Source organism: Ammospiza caudacuta, chromosome 7, assembly GCF_027887145.1.
Source record: "Ammospiza caudacuta isolate bAmmCau1 chromosome 7, bAmmCau1.pri, whole genome shotgun sequence".
In the NCBI taxonomy this organism is placed as follows: domain Eukaryota; kingdom Metazoa; phylum Chordata; class Aves; order Passeriformes; family Passerellidae; genus Ammospiza; species Ammospiza caudacuta.
This window is the reverse complement of record NC_080599.1, coordinates 8,339,745-8,367,133: the sequence shown is the minus strand read 5'-3', so window position 1 is coordinate 8,367,133 and position 27,389 is coordinate 8,339,745. Positions and strand designations below refer to the sequence as shown.

General features: G+C 46.6%; 1 protein-coding gene across 1 annotated transcript in view; it reads right to left on the bottom strand.

The window, feature by feature from the left end:
* The window catches only part of LOC131559625 (zinc finger protein 345-like), a 740,983-nt gene that overhangs the window by 503,965 nt on the left and 209,629 nt on the right, over positions 1-27,389 (bottom strand). The window contains 1 exon segment of the mRNA XM_058808040.1: positions 3,921-4,073. Within this exon segment, the coding sequence (XP_058664023.1) occupies positions 3,921-4,073 (153 nt within the window).

The window sequence follows — 27,389 nt, the reverse complement described above, 5'->3', positions numbered from 1 at the left end:
TTCCTATAAATCACAAAATGGCAATACTCCTGTTAGAGAGACCGCCATTTTAGATTCCCTCCCACCTTCATCCCCATTTCCTGCCTTTGCTCCAGGTGCCTCCTCTGTGACGGGTCTCACCTTAATGTTGAATTCCACCACTGCATTGGGTCCCTCCCCTGTCATCAGAAAGCTCTTCCCCAACACGGGCTTCACCTCTCTATTTTCAGGCCCCTTCTCCAGTCCAGCCTCTTCCAGTTCCCACATCACTGGAACCAGACATGGGGCCAACTGGAAGGAAGCCATTTTGGCTACCAAAGGCATTCAACACCAGGCATTGCCAGGTGGCAGAAAGGCCTGCGCCTCTGCCAGCAGACCTGCCTCCTCTACAGAGGAAAAGAGTGATAGCTTATCTGAGAGTGAGGATAAGCCCAAGGATTCTTGGCAGAGGATGCGGAGAAAAGCTGCAAAGGAGGGGGACTGGGAGGTGGTATCCAAGATTCAGGTGGCACCTGTGCAGTATAAGCAGGGGCCAAAACCTAAATGGGAATCCATAGGGAATAGATTCCCATTTAGGTTTTGGCCCCTGCTTATACTGCACAGGTGCCACCTGAATCTTGGATTCCCTACCTCCATAGGGAAATGAAGGACTTAGTAAAGGCTGCCACTGGACTGCCATTTACTACCCACACAATGGTACCACAAAATTTAAAATGATGTATAAAAATTATATTGTCTCCTTATGAATTTATTTTCTGGAAAGGAGTTTGGATAAATAAAGTTAATGAGTTACCAAAAGGTTATGTTGGGGAGGAAGGGCGACAACACCTCACAATGGACCACATTACCAGGGAAGGAGACTGTACTAGACTGCAGTAGCAGGCTGAAGTCATCCCCCAGTCAGTACTGGAAAATCTCAAAGGCGCTGCACGGTCCACCCTCCTCCAAACACCTGATGCTTCTACACCCGACACTGACTTTCACCAGGGCCCGGATGAGAGCTATATCAAGTTCATAAAGCACCTTATGAAAGCCTTGGAAAAACAGGTAGATGATAAAAAGGTCCAGGATTATCTTATTAGCAAATTAGTTTTCTGTAATGCCAGTATTGACTGCAGAAAGGTTCTTCACAGCCTCCCCCTTGACCCTGAGCCGACGACTGCTCAGATGGTTGATGCTTGTTTTTGCCAGGCAGTCTCAGACTGTGACTCCAGCCAGGGTGCAATTGAAATGCTGGTGTCAGCAAACGTGCTTCCCCACAATACAGAATGTAATAAAGGCAGTGGAAACTGTAATAACTGCAGGAAAACTGGACATGTAGCAAAAGATTATAAATACAAGAATACTGTTCTGGTTTTTTTCCCAGCCCTCAGTCCTACAGCCATTACCCAAACTGTTCCTGAAGCCAACAGCACTACCAGCCCTCGTGAAACTCCCAGCAGAGCATGAAATGACACCAAATATGAAGTTATTCTGTCCCACCCTTCCATTGGTGAGAGATGAGCTAGGTTACAACATAAAGATGTACTCTATTCCCATCCTCAAGAGCAGTAGAAACAGGAGGGGTATTGTTTTATTCCTTATCTCCTGTTAATAGGCCCATCAATGCCTTTCTGCATGACTCAGAGATAATGCCCTCCAGGAGCCATTTCTGTTTAATGGACCCACCTCATGACTTATAGAATGATATCAGCCCATTGCGAGATGCTCCACCCAGGGGGGAAGAGCTAAGCATCCCCCCCCTGGATATTATCTGGGGTTTGGGACAAAACAAACTGCCTTTCCACTGGATTCCCCAGAGCAACAGCTACCTTTTCCACTGGGTCTTCAGAGGTAGGCTACACCCTACTACAACTGGACTGCTATCAACACCCTGACCAACAGAGTGACAGGTTATATACTGACTTTATCAGTGTGTTTTCTTTTGCATTATTGCATGATTTTTGATATTTTTTTCCTAATAAATTGTATTTCTGACATTGAGTCTCTCTCTCATTTTGCTTTCAAACCAGAACAAATGGAAAAGCCTGAGTGGGTTTCCTGAAAAACAAACCCAGCTCAGAAACCACCTGCTCAGTCCAGGCTGCCTGGAATGATGTCACCTTTCTCCAAAGGACAGTGTGAGCAGAAATGGTCTCTGGGGACAGAATTCTCTGAGTCTTGCAGCTGAATTCTCTGTCCCTGTCCTTTCCCTGGATCTCTGTTCAGATGAAGCTGCTGGTGCCATCCTCACCTTTTACCTCTCTCTTGAATGTAAACAGATGTTCCCAGGTGTATTAAGCACGATTTTTCAAAGTTGCTACAAAACATTTGTGTTCCTCATGGAACGAACAGGCTATTTTGGCACTGAGGGGGCGATGTGGAAGCAAGGAGTCAATTGTGACCCTGGGGTCCCATGGAACTAAGGGGCTATGGTGACACAGCAGGGCCACATGGATCCAGTGGTCCATTGTCACACTGTGGATCCAAGGAGACAATGGAGACACCCCCAGAACCTCATGGAACCAAAGAGTCCATGTGACCAAGCAAGGCTGCATGGAGGCAATGGTCCATAGTGACACTGCCTATCCAAGGAGGCCATTGTGACACTGCGGAGGCTCATGGAGTGAGGGAGGCCATTGTGACACTGAAGAACTTCATGGCACCAAATATCTATGGTTACACAGCAGGGCATCATGGGAACCAAGGAACAGCTGTTGGCAGTAGGGAAACTCATTGAACCAGTGGCCCTTGTGGCACTGCAGAACCAACAGAGCTGCTGGACCTTGTCCCCTTGCCCTGCACAGCTCCTTGGGAGGCACGGCAGGAGTAGCACCCTGGGAGCCTCGGGAATGCCCCTCTGGGATCCATGGCATACACTCCCAGGGGTGGGAATTTCAGTTCCCAGCCAGGAAAAGATGTTCCTGCCCTGGAAGGCAAAGCTCTGAAGAAGGAGAAAAAGGCCAAGTGGAGCAAGATCTTACAGTGACATTTCACTGCCAGCCTTCATAGCTTCACCCGTGGTTGTTGTAGCTCCTGGAGTGGGAATTAAATCAGGTCAGGGTCTTTGGTGGGAGCTGCCCTGGGTCAAGAGAGACACTGAGAGAGAAACAGAGCAGGCAAAGAAAGGCAGGAGAGAAAGAAGGGCACAAACACAATCAGCTGTGAAGGTGGCACTCTGAAAAACAAACTGGAACTGACAAAAAATGAATGGGACAGAAATCAATAATTCTGAAAGTTTTATTTACTATCAAAATACAGGCCACACATCCAGCCCCACAAAATCGCCATCCCACACCCTCAAATTTGGATGCTACTCCTCCCAATCTCCTTCCAACCCCATCTCACCCTGGACATTGTGGAATCAAGTAGATTTGTCATGGGACTGAGTTTTTCTTCGGTGGGAATAAGGAATTTTGACATAGATTGGTCAATTTTGGGGTAAAATTGAGGTGTTTTGAATGGGATTGAATCATTTTGAGGTGACAGACCAATCTATCTGGAATTCTGGAGTGCAAAGATATGGAGAACACTTGCTGAAATCCCCCAAGAACCCACAAATCCTACAGAACAAATGTTCACAAACCATAAATTCCACCTCAAATACCTGTTAAATGGCGGGACTTTAGACATCCCTGATCAATTACTTTCATTTTAGTCCTATTTCAGGTGTTTTTAAGTGATAAAGACAAATCAGAAGAAAATTAGGGCCAAAAGGATAACCAGCCAGGTGTCCTCCCAACATGGATCACTGGGAATGTGGGTCACCAGTGTTCTGACCAGTGTGTGTCCTCCCATGGGGGATGAAGCTGCACCAGTGCACAAAGCTCCTCCTGCAGTTGGAGCACGCACAAGGCTTCCCTTACCGGTGCCTCCGTTGGTGTTGGGTCAAGGTAGAGCTGTGTGAGAAGCTCTTCCCACACTGGGGACGCTCGTAGGGCCTCTCCCTGGTGTGGATGCACTGGTGGATGATGAAGTGGGAGTTGCATTGGAAGCCCTTCCCGCAGTCAGGGCAGCGGAAGGACCTCTCTTCAGTGTGAATCCACTCATGCAGGATGAGATGGGAGCTGATCCGAAATCTCTTCCCACACTGGGGACAATCGTAGGGCCTCTCCCTGTTGGAAAAGAAATGAAATTTAGCAAAATGTTTAATTATAGTGAGTTGTGTGTGAACTGGTTTGTTAAAAAGTAGTTTTGTAGTCGTTGAAAGTGTGTTGGGTTTTGTGTGTAACCTAGCAGGTAGTCTTAGGGATTTAATAAATATTTAAACTAGTGCAGGAAAGTAAGAATGCTAACCTGTCTGGAGGCAGCATACAATGCTCTTAGAATAAGATAAGCAGAAGATTAATGATCTTGTTTGTGAACCAAAGAATGTATCACAAGGGGTCTGTGACTAGGCAAGGGGAACGGGGAACTGTTTCTTGGAGACTTTGTTATGAATTGCATGTATAAGAGGGAAGCACCCATACGTGAAATTGGGGGCTCGGGCTTTGGGACGTGAGTCCCCCAGCTCCCCGGGCCCTTAATAAAGCACCCACAAAACTTATCCGAGTTTTGTGTAATTTATCAATCGGGCAACAGTTTTCTGGCGACTGCGGCAGGACTCCAAGGGTTGCTGGGACGGTTCGCGTCTCAATCCACTCCAAGCTGGCACCAAGCACTTCTTGGGGAGTAATCGGTTGTGCCCGACCCCCCGCGCCTGTCGGACAAACTGCATTAAGGTAAGCCCAAAGGTGCTTTATATTGAAAAAAGGTGATAATTGGATTTGGATTTGGTGGTTGGTAGAAAAGCCTAGGCTCTGGCCATAAGACGTCTAAGGACGCAGGACCGGAACTCACCTCCTGTTTTTTTTTAGGGAAGGACGGCGAGAAGGTATATTGGTTTAAGGTATATTGGTTTATTGGGATTAAAGGTGGAATTAAAGGCTGTAATATGATGTCTTTTAAAACTTTTAAAACCTTAGTGCAAGCCAATGGTAAAATACCTGGAAATACGCCATTAGGTTGTATATTGAAACGATGGAAAAGTGAGGGGTATTATCAAGAATTGGACAAAAGTAAAATGATAGATTATTGTAATCTTTGGTGGCCTGAATATGAGATTGGGGAAGCGGGATGGCCGGTGAATGGTACACTGGAATTGGGGATAATGGAATCTTTGATGCAATTTTTAAGGAGAAATGAGAAATGGGATGAAATACCATATTTGGATTTGTTTTTCGTTTTATATCGGAAAGAGGAATGGCAAAAGGAATGTGGTATTTTGGTTTTAGAAGTGAATGATGAGAGGGAGTGTGTGGGATGTAAAGAAAGAAAGGAGCGTAATTTGTATCCTTCAATAGAGGAAGATTTGTCCTATTGTATAGCACCCTCGAGGGTTCCGGTTGCTCCTAATGTGCCCCATGCTCCCCCTGCGGATATAGCTATAAAAACGGGATCTAGTGAGAGTGATATTGATGGTAATGATGGTGAAAAGAATGAGAGTGTTAAAAGAACTCCGTTAACAGGGCGGACTCGCCAGGGAAGGAAGGGGCAGAAGGGGCCACAGTTAATTGCGCCGTTAAGGGAAGCTAGAGGAACAACCATTTTTACAACCTTTAAATTTTAGGTTTGGGGGGAAGGAATTAGATCACCAATTTTTCTATATGCCAAACTGCCCCACACCCCTTCTTGGCAGAGACCTGTTGTCCCGACTTAATGTGAAAATAATATTTGAGGGAGGAAGGGTGAAATTGGAAATACCTGAGGAACAAATAGCAGGCATTTTTGTGATCAAGGAAGTGGATGCCTCTCCTATTCCAGAAGAAATTGAGCAGACTGTAGTACCCTGGATATCGGAGTCAGGGGTCCCCGGAAAATCTAAAGCTGCGCAGCCAGTAAAGGTGGAACTAAAGGAAGGAGTCGAACCAGTGAGGGTAAAGCAATACCCCTTGAAGCTTGAGGCAAGGAGGGGAGTAGCCCTGTTAATTAAACAATTTTTGGTTCAAGGAATATTACAGGAATGTGAATCAGAGTATAATACTCCAATTTTTCCAGTAAAGAAACCTAATGGTAAGTACCGTTTAGTACAGGACTTAAGGGCTATTAATGAAATAGTGAAAGACATACATCCAGTTGTTGCTAATCCTTATACCTTGTTAACATCTGTATTGGAGGAGTTTAAATGGTTCTCAGTGATTGACCTTAAAGATGCCTTCTTCTGCATCCCACTGGCAGTAGAGAGTAGGAAATATTTTGCCTTCGAGTGGGAGAGTCCTGATTTTGGGAGAAAGAAGCAGCTTACATGGACGAGACTCCCACAGGGATTTAAATGCTCCCCCTACTATTTTTGGAAACCAACTGGCCAAGGAGCTGGAGGAATGGAAGATAACCCAGGTAACAATATCCCCATCCTTGTATGTAGTCCTGCAGTACGTGGACGACATTTTTCTGGCTACTAAGGAAAGGGAAATGTGCGTGGAATTAACAATTAAATTACTCAACATGCTTGGCCAAGCAGGGTATCGGGTTTCTAAGGAAAAAGCTCAATTGGTCAAAAATAGCGTTATTTATCTCGGTTGTGAGATCACACAAGGGCAGAGACGTTTGGGAGTAAACCAAATAGAGGCAATATGTGCTATTCCTTTGCCTCATAACCATCAGGAATTGAGATCTTTTCTAGGAATGGTGGGATGGTGTCGACTGTGGATCGTGAATTTCAGTCTCCTAGCCAAGCCACTGTATGAGGCCTTGAAGCAGCATCTGTTGGAGTGGACGACACAGCAAAAGAAGGCCTTCCAGGAATTGAAGCAGGCACTAAAAGAGGCCCCAGCCCTAGGACTCCCTGACGTGACCAAGGAATTCCAGTTGTACGTGAATGAGAGGCAAAAACTGGCATTGGGGGTCCTCACCCAGAAGGTGGGATCCTGGAAGAGGCCAGTGGGATACTTCTCTAAACAACTGGATTCAGTAAGTTCCGGGTGGCCCTCGTGTTTACGAGCCGTGGCGGCAACAATAATTCTTATTCAAGAGGCCCGGAAATTGACTTTGGGGGCAAAAATGAAAGTGTTTGTTCCCCATATGGTCATGGCCGTTTTGGAGCAAAAGGGGGGTCACTGGCTATCATCCAGTCGAATGTTGCAATACCAGGCCATCCTGAGAGAACAGGATGATATTGAAATAAGGACTACTAATCATGTTAACCCAGCAGAGTTTTTACGCAGTGACCAGGAGGCTGGGGGAGTGGTGCACGATTGCGTAGAGGTAATTGAACAAGTATATGCCAGCAGACCTGACCTAAAGGATGAACCATTGGAAGAACCTGAATGGGAACTCTACACTGATGGATCCAGTTTTGTTGAGAATGGGACTCGCTATGCCAGGTATGCAGTGGTAACATTGGATCAGGTAATAGAGGCAAAGGCTTTGTTACCTGGAACTTCAGCCCAGAAGGCAGAAGTGGTTGGACTCAACAGAGCCCTGTATTTGAGCAAGGACAAAAGGGTTAATATCTGGACAGATTCTAAATATGCCTTTGGTGTGGTTCATGTACATGGGGCGTTATGGAAGGAAAGGGGGCTTTTGAATTCACAGGGAAGCAACATCAAGCACCGGGAAGAAGTGCTACAGCTAATGGATGCGATACACAGTCCCAAAGCAGTTGCAGTAATGCATGTTAGAGGACATAGTCTGCGGAAGGAGACGTTTACAGAGGAAATCGATTTGCTGATGTTACAGCACGGCAAGTGTCACGGGAAGTATGGACTCAAATGGCATTGGTACTGGTAAGAACAAATCCGGCTACCCCATACCTGAATCAGGAGCCCAAATATTCAATAGAAGATGGAAAACTAATAAACTTGCTAGGGGCACAGAGGAATCAACTTGGGTGGTATGTTACACCAATGGGACAAATAGTGGTACCTACTCGCATAATGAAATTTATTTTGGAATCAGAACATAATAAATGTCATTGGGGGGCAGAAGTATTGGTAAAATTTTTGAAGAATGAGATAATCTCTAATCAGATGTTAACAATGGCAAAAAGAGTTACTGCAATGTGCCCGGTATGTTTGAAAAATAATCCAGTAGTTAGGAGATAAATACAAATGGGAAAGTTGCAAGTCGGGCCACAACCGGGAGATTACTGGCAAGTTGATTTTTCTGAATTGCCTAGGGCACAGGGATACAGATACTTGTTAGTGTACGTATGTACGTTCTCAGGGTGGCTGGAAGCTTTTCCATGTAGAACTAATCAGGCTAAGGAGGTGGTAAAAACCTTGTTAAAAGAAATAATACCAAGATTTGGAGTACCTTTAGGATTGTCATCAGATAGGGGTCCGCATTTTATAGCTGACGTAGTGCAGGAATTAGCACGACTGTTAGATATAACCTGGAATTTGCATACCCCCTGGAGACCTTAGTCTAGTGGGCAGGTGGAAAGGATGAATCAAACCCTGAAAGGACAAATCAAAAAGATTTGCCAGGAAGCTAAACTGCACTGGCCTCAAGCTTTGCCTTTGGCCCTACTCAGGATTCGAATTAAACCAAGGGAAAAGGTAGGCGTAAGTCCATATGAGATATTATATGGCAAACCATATCATGCAACTGTGTTAAAAGGGGAGGTACATGTGAGTGGGGACCAGGCGATTGCAGAGTATGTTATGTCACTTAATAAGATCTTGAATTCTTTAAGAAATACGTTACAGTGGAATAGACCGCTCACGCTGGAGAATTCTGTCCACGACATCCAGCCTGGGGACCAGGTGTACGTCAAGAAGTGGATCACGGATCCGCTATGGGAATCATGGAGCGGACCCCACCAGGTGATGATGACAACCTACACGGCGGTGAAGGTCCAGGGGATGGATGCTTGGATCCATTACACCAGGGTAAAGAAGGCACCGTTCCAATGGGAAACCCAGATAGTGTCTCCAACCCGGATGATCTTCCGCGCAAAGCTGCCTTCTTAATTATATTACTGCTAGTAATCATGAGACTAGTACCCGTTCAAGGGTCTACTCTAGTACAGGTTGAAGAAACAAAGGTTACAGTCATGGAAGGGATGGATGTTCAATTAACTTGTGTTATCTTTGACAGCCAGAAAGTTGAGGCCGCTGAAGCTATTGCAATATGGCAACGGGGGGCTGAAAGAAGCTGAGGCAAGATAGGAGTCGGTTGGGATCAGGATAAACAATAAGGAAACATGGTACTGAATCTTACCAAGGTAACCACAAACGATACAGGGGAATATACAGGTTTGGTCAAAATACGGGATAGTTTTGATTACAAAAGAGTGAGTATGAGGGTTTTGCCATGGACAGGGGATCGTGCTGAAAACATAAAGGTTAATCCAGTATGAATGGCAGTGGACATGTGGGATGGGCCACCTCTCAGAATAAATTGTTCCTTCCTAGTAAGATCAAGATATCTAAGGAACCTTTGGGTCAAATGGTAGAAGCAAAATAGGGAACTGACCTGGGACGGAATAGAGGACGGAACCAGTTGGTGGGGGAAGGAAGGCAAAGGTTGTGGGTGGTCGAGTGTCACTAATCCTAGAATAGGAAATGCATGGTGGAGGCATGACAGAATGATGTTATCCTTACAGAGACACAGTAGAAGGAGTAGACGGGAGGTTAATGATACAATAGAACGAAATACTGAGCAGGAAAACTTAGTGGTAGGATTAATCAGAGATTTTGGGATCATGCAGAACGTGACTAAAATAACAGCTTGCCTGCCATTACCACAGGCTGCAGGTGAACCAATTCCCTGGGGAATAATACCAGTAACCAAAATGCCTGAAACATTCAAGAATGCGTCATGGTCCTGCCAGTCAGTTCCCAAACCAGTAGAGGTATGGAGGGATTTGTGTATGACCATTCGGGCTATGACTAGAGAGGAATGTGAAAAGAAATCCAATCATTATGGTTGGATTCAAAATACCAGGAGGTGTTTAATTGCAACCCCAATAGATGAGCCATGCAATACAGTACGAATAAGAACGAAATCCCACCAAAATGAGATGAGTTGTCAGAATGTCGCACAGAATTTTGACACCTGGAATAGTTGGAAGACATTATGGGGACCTAGTGTTTTGGAGCACTATAATTACCTTGGGGAAGTACAATGGTGCATCCAATGGTCAGGAGTAAAGAATCAGTCACATTATAGGGCCCTTATCACGTCTACATCTTCCCGAGAGTTCAGACCGCAGAAAGAGGATTGGAATTGTACTGAGGTTTTTACATGTGATACACCGGAAGACCGAATCGGATTGTTACCGGTGAAAATGGCATTAAAGTGGGGATGCGAGTGTAGGGGGTATGATCACACGGTTAGCAGAGAGTCCATGGATGGACCTATAGATTGCAGATATACTACTGTGCATAGCCCTGGAAATCTAGTCTGGGTGTTGGGACACGGACAGTGGACCACACATTTACCTCTAGATGGATCAGTAACACAAATCACCCTAGGGGTTCCCACATTGTGTCCATACTGGAAACAGAGTAGATTGATCCAAAGGAAAGGATTCAGAAAGAGGGAAGAATCCCTAGAGGAACAGTGGCATGAACCTGGCTCAGGAGTACAATTTGGATGGATATTAGAGTCATTATTCCCTCCGGTAGTGACATATCGAAACAGGGAAATGCTCAACAATTTGTTAGGACAGACAGAAAGGTTGGCAGCAGCTACTAAGAAGGGATTTAAAGATCTAAATTTGCAATTGCAAGCTACATCGAGAATGACCCTACAAAACAGAATGGCATTGGATTTGCTACTGTTAAAGGAACATGGAGTTTGTGGTTACCTGAGTAGGAGAATAGATCATTGCTGTGTACACATTCCAAATGTTACACTTGAAGTTGAGAAAGGTATTTCTCAACTGGCAGAAGTGGAAACAAAAACCAAGGAAATTGAAAAGGAAGAATAGCATAATTGGATAGGAGCAGTATTTGATTCTTTGGGGCTTCACCTGTCTGGCTGGATTACATCTGCTATACAGTATGTACTAATGTTTTTAGTATTTTTAGTGACTATATGGATTGTATATAGATGCCTCTTAGGTGTGATCGAAAAGGAAAAGATCTCTCTGGTTGCTGAAGGCAATGACCCGTGGGCGGCAGAATGAAGAACACTCCTCACCTCTGTATGAAGATATTACTGTTGATTGAGCATCCTTGCAGCAGGACTGAAGGATGCTCAAAAGGGGGGAAATGTTGGAAAAGAAATGAAATTTAGCAAAATGTTTAATTATAGTGAGTTGTGTGTGAACTGGTTTGTTAAAAAGTAGTTTTGTAGTCGTTGAAAGTGTGTTGGGTTTTGTGTGTAACCTAGCAGGTAGTCTTAGGGATTTAATAAATATTTAAACTAGTGCAGGAAAGTAAGAATGCTAACCTGTCTGGAGGCAGCATACAATGCTCTTAGAATAAGATAAGCAGAAGATTAATGATCTTGTTTGTGAACCAAGGAATGTATCACAAGGGGTCTGTGACTAGGCAAGGGAAACGGGGAACTGTTTCTTGGAGACTTTGTTGTGAATCGCATGTATAAGAGGGAAGCACCCATACGTGAAATTGGGGGCTCGGGCTTTGGGACGTGAGTCCCCCAGCTCCCCGGGCCCTTAATAAAGCACCCACAAAACTTATCCGAGTTTTGTGTCATTTATCAATCGGCACCATCAACAAGACAAGTAGACCAGCTGGTACCAACCATCTCTGAGACCTTAAAGACAAATGGCTTTGAGATAGCGAGTGCGAAAATAAAAAAGGGACCGTGCGTGACCTTCCTAGGAGTAGGAATCACAAGCTCCTACATAACTCCTCTCCAGATGAAAATCTGCCGAGATATCAAGACGCTCCACGACATGCAGCAGCTGGAAGGGTCCTTACAGTGGTTCCACAACATCGTCCTGATTCCTCCCAAGGTCATGGACCCTCCAAATGACCTCTTGAAAGGAAAGAACCCATGGGAGCAGAAAACCCTGACACCAGAAGCGATAAGCTCGCTCAACTTCATCGAACGCCAGATGTCAGTGAGCATGCTTACCAGATGGGATTCAAGTGCACCAGTTGATCTATATGTCCACTTTACAAAAAAGGGGGGAGTGGGAGCCTTAGCCAAAGGACCCCCCGACAAAGCCCAACCGATACTATGGGTAATCTTGGGGAAACCGTCACATGCCTTTTCCCTGGGAGTCGAGTGCCTCAGCAGCCTCATCATGCAAGGCAGGAAACTCGCCCTAAGACATCTGGGCATCGAACCTTCCAAGATATACTTGCCCTTCCGCAAACAGCTCTCTGCGCAGTCAACAACAATATCTGAATATCTAGCCATGGCCCTTGCAGGCTTTGGAGGAGAGATTCGCTACGCGGCAAAACCCCCTTGGAGTCGGCTGCTCACGGTCATCGACATCGACCTCCCACCAAAGATAATCAACTGACCGCAGGCAGGACCAACCATCTTCACAGACGCATCATCGGTGGCCTCCACCGCAGCAGCAGTATGGCAGTCAGGAGAACAGTGGCAATGTGTCAAGAAAACTGACCCCACGCTTTCAGTCCAACAGCTTGAAGCAGCAGCCGTAGTGCTATCATGCAGACTGTTCCCAGAAGAACACCTTAACATTGTGACTGACTCCATATTTGTGGCCAAGCTCTGCCTAGCCATGTCCAGACCAGGTGTGTCAGTGTCCACAGTGGTAACGATGCTGGAGGAAGCACTCTATTCACGGAAAGGCACTATATCAGTCATGCACGTCAACAGCCATGACCCGATCAAAGGATTCTACCAAATTGGCAACGACAAGGCTGACGCAGCCATAAAAGGTGTATGGACACTGAAAGAAGCTTGTCAGTTGCACGAATCCCTTCACATCGGAGCTAAAGCACTTGTGAAAAAGTGCGGGATTTCTACCGCACATGCAAAGCACGTTGTCGCCACGTGCCCCCACCGTGGCCAAGTGGCGTCAACCCCAGAGGCCTCAAAGCCTCAGAAATATGGAAAACAGAATTTACAAAATGCCAGCTGTTGAGACCCCAAGCGTGGCTTGCAGTTACCGTAGACACGTACAGTGGTATGATTGTGGCCACACAGCATCCCAAGACCGATTCCAAAGCGACCATCCAACATTGGCTAACAGCCATGGCATGGCTTGGAGTTCCAAAACAAATCAAAACAGACAACGGCACAAACTTCATCTCAAAGACGGTCCAAGCATTCATCTCAAAATGGAGCATCGCCTTGGTACATGGCATCCCATACAACAGCACTGGACAAGCCATCGTTGAAAGAGCAAACCAGACTCTGAAAACTAAACTGGAAGTATTAGCAAAGGCAGAAGGCTTCACCAATACCATTCCCCTGAGTGACCAGGCGTGCATACTAGCAACTGCACTGCTAGCGTTAAATCAGTTCCCTAGGGGGGATGAAACAAACAGTCCTGCCCAGAGACACTGGGCCACTCGAGCACTAGAGGAAGGCCTACGGGTTGTGATCAAAAATGAACTAGGGGAGCGGGAACAAGGTTGGAGACTAGTGCTCACGGGGCAGGGGTATGCGGCCGTTAAAAAACATGGGGACATGAAATGGTGTCCACTCAAATCTATTAAACCAGACCTTCAGAGTGAAACTCATGAGCATTGTGAGACTTTGTTTGCAGGACTGGATCATTGGACGCCCCTGCAACCCATATGCCCCACTACCAGGAAAGAGAGAGAGACCACCGAGCAACCTGACATCACCTGAGAAGCTCGCACCATTAAAATCAAAGCAGCAACGGTATCTCTGTGTGATCTTGTTTCTAGGGTTAGCAGGTGGAGGACAGGCAGACACAAAACATTACCCTCACCAGCCATTCAGGTGGGTTCTACACCATCTCTCAGGTGAAGGGTCATCAAAGAAATTGTTATGGCCGACACCCCATCTTTCGAGTTCAGGCTAAAAGACATTTTTCCCTCGCATACAGGGCACACCAAAATTTGAGGAGATGACATTATTTCAGACCTACTGGTGCCCAGCTTCCAACCCAGGAAAAAGTTACTGTAATTACCCAGGGTATGGATATTGTGGATATTGGGGGTGTGAAACTATTGTGACAAGCAATAGATGGAAACCACAACAGCCTGGTAAGTTCCTGAAAATTAAGTATACTCCCCACGGCTATCTCAAACCAAAATTTTATATGGATGGGTACGTGATTTTGCCCCAAGGCAGGAAACAGCACACCTGAACAGGCTACATAATGACAATCCTGCAGCCGACCCATCATGGCTGGGCCACGGGAAAAGTGTGGACAGCGTTTGTTTATCTCTCTCGCCGCATCTGGGTGAGCATACAAATTATGAGATTCCCACCTCCAATATCCCAATCAGTCGGACCCAATCCGATTCTTGCAATGAGTAGACCCAGGAAGGGGATCACAGCTAAGGGCAGTTCTAGCCACAAAACACAGATGCTAAAACTTACCTCCCCATCCGATCTCTTAGCCAAACCAACCCTCTCCAATCCATTCTTAAGCGTGTTAAATGCTACCTTCTTATCATTAAACCAATCCAACCCAAACCTCACAGAGTCATGCTGGTTATGCTATGATGCACAACCCCCTTTTTACGAAGGTGTTGCCCTTGATCTCCCATTCATCTTCTCAAAGTTAGACAATCCACACCAATGCAGATGGGACACCCCCCAGAGAGGCATTACCCTAAGTCAGGTTATGGGCCAAGGCAAATTCTTTGGCAATGCAACCTTGGCAAAGCAGACGAGCAATGTCTGCCAGGAATTCGTCAAACTTAAGGGAGGGAAGTTCCAGTGGGTGATCCCAGCTGCATTGTGAATGTGGGTCTGTCAACGATCCGGGGTAAGCCCATGTGTACTCCTTAACAAATTCGATCATTCTACTGACTTTTGTGTCCAAGTTTTAATTGTCCCCAGAGTCCTGTATCGCCAGGAAGAAGAGGTGTACCACTTGTTTGAGGAACCTGACTGGCTCCACAAACAAGAAGTGATAACAGACATCACCATCGCAATGCTCCTCGGTTTAGGAGCTACCGGCGCTGCCACAGGCATCTCAGCCCTTGCAACACAACATCAAGGACTGGCACAACTGCAGATGACTGTCGACAAGGACTTGCAGAGGATCGAGAAATCCATTTCTTCCCTAGAAAAATCCCTTTCCTCGCTCTCAGAAGTTGTCCTCCAAAACAGGCGAGGACTGGACCTTTTTTTCATGCAGCAAGGAGGCCTGTGTGCTGCCTTGAAAGAGGAATGCTGCTTTTATGTGGACCACACCAGAGTCGTTAGAGACTCCATGGCTGAACTGAGAAACCGACTAAACCTAAGAAAAATGGACAGAGAAGCTCAACAAGGCTGGTTCGAGTCGTGGTTCAACTGGTCCCCATGGCTCACCACCGTGATTTCTACCCTAATAGGCCCACTCACTATAATCTTACTAACCCTAATCTTCGGGCCTTGCAAATTAAACAAACTGGGTGCTATTCATTAAAAAGCGTTTAGAAACAGTTAATATTATGTTTGTCGAGCGCCGACAATTACTTTAAGGCGTGCCAGTTACTAACACACTTACAATTTTATACTAATTTTACTAACCATGAAATTTTGTAACCTCTACATTTTATAATTTTATGCAATTTTTACTAATCATGAGGGAGGGAGGAAATGTGGACAGTTAGGGATATGCATGCGGAAGAAATCGGGCTGTACAGTCAGTCAGGACATCCCCCCCCCTGCAGTCAGACCTTTGCTCCGTACCTGGCCACACCCAGCCGGACGTGAGCAGAAAGAAATGACACTGACTGCCCAAGCTATAAAAACCCTTGTGACCCCTCAATAAACATAATTTGCTGTCCACCACATTGGTGTCAGGAGCATATAGACCGAGTGACCCTGGGGTTAGGGCCACCGTGCTGGACTAAGAACCAGGTCGCCACACCTTGAGAAGGTAACACACTCACGTCAGGATCTTCAGCACTGCTGAATATGCACTTCAGGCGACCTGTAGTGGGAAGGGAAAATGAACCAGATGCTGTCAGAAAACTGCCTGGGCCTCTGAATCCCACAGAACAAGTCAACGCAAACAGAGACGATTTCCCATTTCACAGCTTCCCTCCAGCAGACACATTTCATTCACACAGCCAGCAAGGAATCATGGCGATATTCTTGGCTGTGCCTACACTTCGGCCTGTGTAGCCAGTAAATGAATACAAATATGATCAAGAAAATGCAAATTGTTCTTTAACACTCAATGCTCCTGTTCTACCAAAGACATAAAACAGCTTCTGAAATCCTCTCCTTCAGGTCCTTTTTATTTTTAATCACTTACATGCACCAATTCTCATTAACTTGCAGGAAACAGTTGCTCAGAAAAGCTTCCCAAAATTCCCCTGAGCTGTGGCAGACACTCACTGCTTTTAGAGTTTGCACTTCCTTTCAAAGGGAATCACTATTTTAGCACTCAGTAAAAGGTCAAGTTAGACAGTCAAATCCTTTCATGACAAAATTTAAAAAGAAATAAGCTTTCTCTGAATTCTGGGAACAACTGCAGAGTTTTTAGAAGGCCTTCCAAGAAGCTCTGCCAGTTCTACATTTTCAAAGGTGTCTTGCCTGTCCCAGAAACCTGGGGAAACGACAGACACTGCTGCCACAGACTCTCCCGCGGAGGGAACGGAAGCCCTGCAGGTTCCCCTGCAAATGCTGCCCCTGTGGCTACAGACACCCCCTTTTTAGCTGAACCTCTCAACAGGAGCTTGACCAAACCAGTGGCATCCTAATGCTCTTTCTCTTTCCAAATCAGTAACTCAGCCACCAAGAAAGAGCAAGGAGACATACAAAAGCAAGGTTAGGATACACCCTAACCTAAGTAGAATAGAAAACGCTACTTACAAACAAAGTGTGTCACGTAATAGGCGGAAAAACAAACACCATAAGCAGCAAAAGCTGCCGTGGCCAGATGGTGAAGCATGGTAGCAGTGTTGTGGGAGTTCACCACAACACTAGAAAACACAAGGCTCTTGTCAGTGGGCAGCTACCCACTGACAAATTCCCCAACCAGGAGGGTTCTCCTGATACGAGCAAGCACTAGGGCTGCTCTGACACTCAGGCCTTCCGTGCACCAAGGCCACCTTCTGATGTCACTACGACAATGTGGCAACCATGCCCTGACATCACAAAGCAAACATTCCATGTCAGTCTGTGAATTTATGCCAAGCAATAACCAACCTTCCCTACAGCAAACACAAAAGAGCCTGGGAAGTTCTTCTCTGTCACAAAGCAGCACAAATTCCCTTCATGGGCCAAACCCTGTTGTTCAGGGATCCAAGAGGAACTCCAAGAGTTTCAAGGGGGACGGGAAAGAGGACTATGGGAGGATATATTACATTACCATCACTACACATTTGAACATCCATATAGCATCTACTTCTTAATTGTCAGAGCCAACCATTGCATTATTCGTCTAGAACACACAGAACCAGGAGAGAAGCCACTGTTGGCATCACAGCTGAAATGCTACCTAACAAATCTCCCCACATATTTGCACCTTTATTGGACATGCCCAGGGCTCCGGTGCATGTACATCTCTGCCTTTCTTCCCCTTTGGCAGCAGTCGAACTGGCAGCATCTGCCCGCCAGCAGCAGCTGCTCCCAGCTGGGAACGCTGCTGGTGCTGCTGATTTCCAGAGGCTTCTGTGTGCCAGGGGAAGGCAAGGCAGGAGCGGGTTGAACAGTGCTGGCGCTGCTGCTGCTCTGTGCCAGAGAGCCCCGGCTGGGCAGGGCACGGTGCCCACTGTGCTGTGGGCTCCTTCTCCTGCCACAGCTGGGCACACCTGGCAGCAAGGCATGACAACCTGTGGGCAAGCCAAGGGGTTTCTGGGGCTGCTCTGCTCTGCACACACCCAGGACACCTGCAGCACAGAATTTTAACCCTCAAACAGGTAAACCAAAGGGAAACAGCTGGAAAAGATTTCATTTCAACCATTCTTTATGCTTCAATAGAAATGACCAAAATGAAAGTTACCGAGCAGGGCCCAATCCACACTGCCAGCTCAGTGTGAGAAAAGAGGCATTACTTTATTTCAGTGCTGGGTGCATGGGACTCCCTGCCCTGAAACATGCACACCCATGTGTTAGTATCCATGGAACTAAGACATTATTTTCATTACTTTTATTCATTACTTTGCTCAAACTCACAGGCTAAACATTCTCACAAAGTATTTGACATGTTTAAATCACTTCCCCAAAATTACTGACATTTAGAGTAGGGGTCTCTTGAGGGTCTCTGGTGGTCATGTGGTGAACATCCCATTATTCAAATTCTCCTCCCATGGTTAGGAGCCTTCTTCTCCTTGAATGCATTGCAGCTACCTCCTCAGTAAGCCCACTGTCTTTATTCTCAAGGCTAAGACATCCACTTGCAAACATTAACCACTGCTGTGAGGGAAGGTACGACTAACCACTGCCTGGTAAAGCTTAATAAATTCACAATTTGTTGCAGGTCAACTCTTCCCCAATATCTCTCATTCCTTCTCTGGGAATCAAACACAAGCATTTTGTCATCACTGAGCCCAAGGCCGCCTCCAACCCTCCTGTCACCCAGCAGCCCTTCTCTCCTCACAAACAGCAAGCCCAGCAGTGCCTTCCCTCACTAGCTTAGTCACCAGCTGTGGCAGGAGTTCTCTGTCACACACTCCAGGACCATCCTGGACTGTTTGCTCTCCGCTGCACTCTGTTGCCGGCAGACATCCCCACCCTGTTCCCCGTGCAGAACCCTGCACCTGCTGTCCATGGGCACCTGGAAGGGGAGGCACTCACGGCAGAGATGCACCAGCTTCCCTGGGCAGGAACCAAAACCCTCTGGCGGCTCAGCTGCTGGCCTGGGTCTGGCACAGCCCTGCACACCCCTCTCCTCATGGGCTCTGGGCTGGAAATGCAATGGCACTTTCTGCCTCACGGAGAAATACCAGGGCTGCACAAACAATGGCCAGCAGGCCACATCCCAAAAGCACTGCAGCATGGAGTTGAGAAGGAAGAAGACCCTTACCCAATTCCTAACCATACCAAAACCACCATAATGGGGACTTTTAATCTTCTGAATGTAGAGTTGATTCACAGGGTGACAAGGGAATCTTCCAATGGAGTTGAAGTTTGGTAGAGTTTTTATTCTGAGTCCTACTCAGACTGTTGATTTCAAAATTTATTTTAAAATAGTTTTTAAAAGGCTGTGCAGTCATATGGTTTTGTTCAGATACCAGAATGGCCAGATGAAATGTACTGGCATTTTAATTACATCCAAACTGATTAGTCTGTAAAAGCTTTCCTGCAGAATAGCCACTAAACAAGAAATTCAAGTCTGTGGACTGTTGACTTTGCAAATTTCTACTAAACTTATGAGATAATGAGGCATTTTTAGGTAGATCATAGAGCAAATTAATTCCTATGGATAACTTGATTTAGATAAACCTGTTGATTTCAAATTAAAACTGCCAGCATGTACTAAGTGGAAATCTGAATGCTCACTTCTATGAGTTCTGAATTATTAGATAGTCATTGTTCACCATATTAACAAAAATTAACATTCTGGCTATTTTTTTTACTTACAGTCAGGTCTTCAACATTCTTTGTAACATCAAAAAGAGAGTTTGTAGCAATGTGAACCATGGGTTGGTGGAGCATTGCAGAAGGCTCCTATGCCAGCACTAAATGTTCACATTTACCGTGGTGTCAGTTTCTCGGCTGTTTAGGTGGCCTGGAAAGGCCCAGGGATGGCCTTGAAGAGCCGGCGCTTCAAAGGACGAGAAGAGACTTCTGATCTTTTCTCGGTCTCGGTGTTTATTAATTGTTTATCTAAAAGATTTTCTTTCGGCCCAACAGAGGTCTGCACAGCATGTCAGCCATGGGCACATTGAGAGCCCCCGGGGCGGTCACCTATCTTTATACTCTAAGTTACGTGTACAATATTTATTATTTTTCCCCAATACCTTCTACCCTTATTAACCGGTGCACTTCTAGTAATAACCAATCCCAAAGTGCCACCATCACCACAGAAGATGGAGGCCAAGAAGAAGAAGAAGAAGGACAGGACACGCCCCAATTCCTCCATCTTACTTCTTTAGACCCCCCTGTACAGAAATCCTAAACCCTGTGTCTTACACTCTAATCAACTTATCCCTTCACCATTCACCCAGTGAATTCCTCCTATCCTCATACAGGTGTCGTCTCCTGTGTAGGATCAAAGTCCAGCCACCAGACACTTCTGGCAACATTCCAGGACTCCCGAGCCCCCCAAGGGTGGTCTCGGCCACTCTGCACCTCCGTCCTGAGGTGCTGAGATCCCACATCTCCCCCTTCTGTTTGCACCAGGAAGACCTCTTTTGCTATCCAATTCATAACGTGTTTTAAACATGCAAATATGCATGGGACAACAAGTATGAGGACTAGGAGAACTATTAAAACATAGAACCCTACTCTTAAAATTCCTCTCCAAATGGGAGAGATGTCAAAGAAGTCTACCAGCTGATCAATCCATGATCCTGTGATCTCGCCAAGCTTATTTATGCTGTCCTTTATATTTTTGATACTTTCATGAATTGACCTTGAATGATCTGAGAGATTCATGCAGCACATTCCTTCAAACTCTTCACACCCATGTCCATGAGCGAGCAATAGATAATCGATCGCCGCTCTGTTCTGAAGAGTCGCCTGCCTTACACCACTGATATCTTTTAACATGTCATCCAATGCGACAGACACAGACCGCGCATGTTTGCTCAACCAACAACCCATGCGGTCGACTTGAGTCAAGGCTACCCCTGATGCTGTTTGAGGTGAGAAGATTGCTGTAGCAATACTCGCTTTCTTGTCCCAAGAAAATATTTTATCATTGCAATCTGCCGCATATTGTTCTATTGATCTTTTTTCTCTGCGTTCTCTTTCCCTTAGCATGTTCAAATCAGGCGATAGTATTGAAATTTCCCCAATGCTGCATGGACCTCCCGTGGCATTAGCAGGAATGCCGTGCCAAATTCTGTCCCTGCAAATTAAGAACAAACCCCGTGGCAATTGCACTGGGACTTGGATCGATCCTTTGGTAGTTTTCTCTGTATATTTACACCATGCTGACGCATTCTTATAGAATTCATGAATGGGAGTCAAATCGATAGTTTTTGCCTTTTTGACATTCGGAGCCTCAAACTGCATGCAAAGTTCCATTGTCATGGACCCAAAAATCTCCAATTCCTGAGGTTCTGTAGAAGCCACAGGAAGTAGATGTGTCCAAGCACACCACTCTTTCACAGGATCTTTAATGACCTGCGAAATGTTAACTGCGGAGTTCCCTGGAACTGGCCATTTGTACACTGGTAATCCAACCATGCATGCTGAAAATGGTTTTCCTGGCCTCGAATGTGTCAGGCAAATACTATCTAAATTCGCTGCCTGAGCTAAAGTCTCCCATACATTTTGCCTTGGCTGAGTAATAGGTAAATTACCCCCATTGCTTACTGCAATGAATGAAAGAATGATGCACATAAGCATCATGAAACCCATGACTCCGCTTCTGCGTGAAATCATTGTTCTGTTTTTTCATTCAAGACCCTAAAGAAAATTCCCCCAAAGTCTTTAGTTTCTTTTTATATCTCTTCTGAATCGCTCTTTCCAGTCTGAGTCTTGACTTCTGTCTGAGTACTCGTCTCTTTGTTTCTTGGATCAGCGTTCTCGTGTTCTCATGTTCGGAATGGCTTCACGTGCCCCGCCGACACCCACTTCAGACCTCGATCTGTGGAGATAAAAGCGAAACCCTTGCCCCAAGTGATTAGTTTCAAAGGACCCTCTATTTGTCCTGTCTCTGGGTTTCTGATCAAAACTAAAGGATTTTCCCTTAGCTTTGCCTGTGTGCTGTTTAGAAAATGTCTCACGATTGGTGGATTAGGTTCTGAGGATGAGCTATTTAGAAAATTCAACACATACAATGCCTTATTTAATTTCATGTGAGGTGTTGCCTCTGGTTCACCCCTTCTCTGCCTGTCCCGAAGGGATTTCAGGGTGTGATGTGTTCTTTCAATGATTGCCTGACCTGTGGGTGAATGTGGAATACCAAACGTGTGTCCGACACCCCACCTCTTCAGGAATCTGTCAAGCACCCTGCCTGTATACGTTGGCCCATTGCAGAAAATGTCGGCAAGCATGGTCTGCTCTTTCCCCTGCATGTGCTGAAGCAAAGACTGCCCCTGAGAATGTATCTACAGAAACATGAACATTTTTGAGCCTCCCAAAAGATGGATATTTCGTGACATCAGCTTGCCACAACTGAAGACTTTGCAGCCCCCGCGGATTGATGGCTCCGGTAGAAGAGGATGGCTGCACAAGCTGACAGTCTGGACAAGCACTAATGATCTCTCTCGCCTGACTCTTTGTGAGGCGAAAGGACTCCATTAGCACCTGCGCATTCTGGTGAAAGAACGCATGACTTAATCTTGCCTGCTCAAAAATGTCTGGCAGTGTTTGCGAAATGAGCATTGTCAACCTGTCCGCCCGAGCATTACCTTCCGCTAAAAATCCCGGAAGTGTTGTGTGCGCTCTAATGTGTGTGATAAAATACTTTCTTTCCCTGCTCTCTAGCAGTATTTTCAACCTTGTCAGATATGAGTATAAAACCTCATTACTGACTTCTTTCAAGAGCGAACCTTCCAATCTCTTGACCACACCCGCAACATATGCGGAGTCTGTCACCAGATTGAGAGGTTGTTCGAACAACTGAAATGCTCGGACAACGGCTGCCAACTCCACAATTTGTGGAGAGCCCTGAACCATCCTCACGTCAGATTCCCAATCCCCTGTCGTTGAGTCTCTCCACGTGATCACTGACTTATGTGTCTTCCCTGAGCCATCCGTGAACACTGTGATCCCGTCCAAAGGCTCTTCACTTATTCTTGGTTTTGCTCTATAGCATATTTGCGATTGCAGTATTCTATGTCGTGGAAAGTGGACTGAGCAAGTTCCTGGGAACGCTAACAACGCGATTAACAGATCTTTTGATTGTTGCATTGCCCAATCAAAATAGTCTCGCTTCAAAGGTAATCTGATGACTGAGAATTCTCTTCCTGCCATTGTCAGCAACCTTGTTCTTGCCTTTATGATGATTTGTGCTGCCCTCTCCAAATCTGTGAGAATCGTTTTTGCGGGCCTGTGTGGTAGGAAAATCCACTCTATGATTATCAAAGAATCTGTTTGCGATTCGTCCCATTGGAAGATCAAACCATGGAACTGTGTTTTCTTCCCCAGCACTGCCAACTGAAAAGGCAACGTTGGAACAAATCGATGTGCCTGCCTTTTCTGTATCGCGTCTGTGACTTTCTCCAACTCCTTTTTCGCTTCTGGCGTGAGCGTCCTGGGAGACCGAATGTCTGTGTCTCCTCTCAAAAGATTGAGCGACGCTGAGATGTCGCTGTTCGTGATTCCCAAGACTGGCCTCATCCAGTTGATTTCTCCCAAAAGCTGTTGCAGATCATGCAAATTGCTGACCTTGGTGCTGATCTCCATTTTTTGAGGTTTTATTGTTATTTCTGAAATTTTCCACCCTAGATATTTCCAAGGTGCAACCTCTTGAATCTTCGAAATGCTGATTTCCGGACCTGCCTTTTGCACCTCTGCAATCACACAGTCACGAGCTTCTTGCAGCTCCCGTCGTGTTGATGCTGCAATGAGCAAATCATCCATGTAATGAATGATCTTCACCTTCGGAAATTTCTTCCGCGCTGGTGCCAAAGCTCGTGCCACGTACCATTGACAGATCATCGGAGAATTTTTCAGTCCTTGTGGAAGGACGACCCCATGGTACCGCTGCAGAGGTGTTTCCCTGTTGATACTCGGAACTGAAAAGGCAAATCTCGGAGCATCATCTGGATGGAGTGGAATACTGAAAAAACAATCCTTGAGGTCAATGACCACAAGCTGCCAATCTCTGGGAATCATTGAGACAGATGGAAGTCCCAACTGAAGGGGTCCCATGTCTTCTATGACTTCGTTGATCTTCCTGAGATCGTGTAACAATCTCCATTTGCCCAATAGTTTTTTCTTGATGACAAACACTGGAGAATTCCAAGGGCTGTCTGTTGGCTTGATGTGTCCCTTCCGCAATTGTTCTTGGACCAGGTCTTTCAAAGCACTCAATTTTCTCCGCTCAAGGGGCCACTGATCCACCCAAACTGGATCATCTGTTTTCCATGTCAGCTTCAGTGTGGCGAGTGCTGCAGTGACCCCTATTAAAAATCCACTTCGATCTTCGCGCCCCATTGTGCCAAAAGGTCCCGACCCCAGACTGTGATCGGCTTTTGGACGACAAAAGGACGAATGATCGCCGTCTTGTCTCCTGGTCCTGTGACAACGACAGAATTCTCACTTTGCAGACACAGAGATGCTCCCCCTCTGCCTGAGAGAGAACCCAATGGCGCGACCAAGCTCCAACTGCGTGGCCAAAAGATGTACGATATTACCGTTACATCCGCCCCTGTGTCGAGCATACCTCTGATCGCTATTGTCCTGTCCCCACATGTCAATTGGCATGTGAGCGTGGGTCGGTCTCGACCTATGTGTTTCACCCATGTTGTATGTACTTCAACATGTTCCTTCATAGGGAAACCTTCTTCGTCGAAGATTGACATTACCTCTCCAACTGCGTGTGGCGGCAAGGTGAAAGCTCTCGCAATCACAGTATTTTCCGGTACAGTCAATGGTGGATGAAGGGCTCTTGCCAAACCTGTTAATTCTGTATTTTTGTCCGCTGAGACAACTGTTGGATAGACAATGAGTCCAAGAATACTGCACTTATCTTGTCCGATTATCAAGAAATCTTGCTTCTTATATGAGTCCCCACTGATACCCGTTGGTATCTCCGCATGACTTTCATCTAAGAAGCATACTAGTCTTGAAGCTGCCAATGCACACTGTGCCCCTGGTGGGAGGAGGTCTGGGTCACTGTGGAATCGACTGAGGGTTTTGCTGAGGGCATCTGCTTGTCGCTCGCTGATGATTGCCCTGTCTGCTCTTGTGACACCACCAGTACTTGTGTCTGAGCGCGCTGGCTTACGGGCGCGCTGAGCTTTCCGTTTCCCGGATGTGGTAACGGATTTTCGTCCACGTCTGTCTGGGAATAACATTCTTTCGCTGAGTGTCTTCCTCTTCCGCACCGCGCACAAATTGGTCTTTCTGCTTTTTGTGCTGGTGCTGGCGTATGTGTCCGTGGACAATTCCTTTTCATGTGGCTAAACTCCCCACATTTGTAGCACTGTCCTCTCGGGGGATTGTTCTTTTTCTGCATCGTCGCAAGAACTTTGTTGATGTTCTCCTCCTGCTGTTGCAGTATCTTTTCGAGCATCTTCTCCAATGTCTTGTTCTCTGTTTGCCTTTCTGAATGTCCCTTTAACTGTTCTTCCCATTCCTCTCTTAATTCACTCTTCACGATCGCTGCGACATGCTGAGATGTTCCCACCTTGCTGCATGCCTCCACCATCTCTGCCAAGGATGGCCGTCCTGGCATGGTGCTAATCACCCGTTGACAATCCGGGTTGGCATTGCCGAAAGCTAAACTCTCCAAGAGAGGCCTCTTCGCTTCTTCGATCGTCACCTGTCAATCCACGGCTTGCGTGAGTCGATCGATGAACGACATGAATGGCTCTGTGGGACCTTGCCTGATGCAAGAGAACGGGACTTCTGGAGCTCCTGTTGGTGTGATTTGCATGATTGCCAATCGCGCTGCTTCTTTGATGTCACTTAACACTCTTCGTGGAAGCCGCGCTGCTTGTTCCCCTGGGTTGTCATCTGGAGGATCTCCTGCTAACTGCGCTTCTGTGAGGTTTGTGTTTGGCCCACCTTGATATCTGTTCCGCAATTCAGCAAGATATTTTCTCCACCTTTTTTCCCAGACAAGACTTTGCGTGTCAGTGAGAATCATTGCCACAATACTTCGCATATCATATGGTGTGAGGTCATATGTAGTGAATGTCCCTCTTAATAGCTGTTTGAAGTATTGTGAATTCAGCCCAAAAGTTTGAGCCGCCTTCCCTAAGTCTTTGAGTGTCTCATGACCCATCCTTTCCCACCTTGGATTCTGTCCCTGGGCATCATATGTCACTGGCATTGTCAGATCTCCTGATCCCAGAAATAAATGCTTTTCCTTTGCTACTGCTTTTCTAATTTGCTTCCAATCCATCATCTTCACTGGCTCTTGAAATTCCTGTTCTTGAGGTTCCATTGGGATTTGCATGAATAATGGTGTTGTGGATGTCATTGGTGATTCATCGTGCCTCATTTCTCGCCTTGAGGTTTTTGGCCTCGCTCCTAAATCCGAAAAGGAAACTCGAGGATCCTGTTGATATTTCTTTTTCGCTGCATCAACTGAATGCAAGAAGCTTTTTGCTGCTTCTGCTGCTGACAGCATCCATGTCGGAACACCTTCCGATGCTGTGATCCTTATGACATCTTCTCCTTGTAGCTGTTCTTCATCTGAGCTTTCATCATCTTCATGAAATCCTGAAGTCGATGGATAATCCCTTTGTCGTGTTAACATTGTCTTCTTTAAAGTGCTTTTCTTTTTGTATAATGTTGGAAAAAATTGCTGCATTGTGTCAGTCTCGCCACGAGACGGCGCTGTGGCTCCGCCGAACCGATCCGGCATGTCGTGCACTTCTGTCCTCCCGCCACTAGGTGGCGCTGTCACCAGCCTCCCCAGCTCAGATGACGGAATGAGCTCGACTGCCCCAGTTCCTCTTCCAGTCGACTGCCGTGTCGGCGATCTCATTTGAGACCGTGTTTACTCGGCTTTTAATTCAACTGAAAATGGAGCTTGAACACAAGAACGTCTCCTTTGAAGGGAAGGGACTGGAACTCCGAGGGTGTCAACCAGAGGTACCAAGTCTGAAGAGGGTGTGGAGCCAGGGGACGTAGAGTCCCGAGCACGGCCCCTCCTCGCCTGAGACGTCACAGGGGATCGGGCCCGCCCCCGCCCGCGCTCTACTCTCTGCGCATGCGTGCTCTCTGAGCCGCTCCCTGTCTCTCCCGAGCTGACGTCACTCTCCCCCCCTTGTTCCACCTCCGAGGCCTCCTCCCCTCGGTCTGTCCCTGACTCTGTCTCCTCCTCTGACGCTGTGTCCATTTCTCCCGCCGGTGTGTGCAGCCCGCCCCCTGCTGGCACCCGAGCACGTTCCGCAATCCAAGCGGACCTCCGCACCGGGTCTGACGTCACAACAGCGCGCCTCCCGCGTCTCACTACGGTGGCCCTTTGGGGCTGCGCGATTTCCCCAATATCGCAGCCCATGTTTACCCCCCCCACGCTGGTATGTGACACCCCCCCCCGGTTCTTGCGAGTTTTGCCCGCTGCGTGCGTCTCCTCTACCCTGCCGGCCGGGGCGGCCGCTGCCCCCGGCGCTGCGCTGACAAAAGCC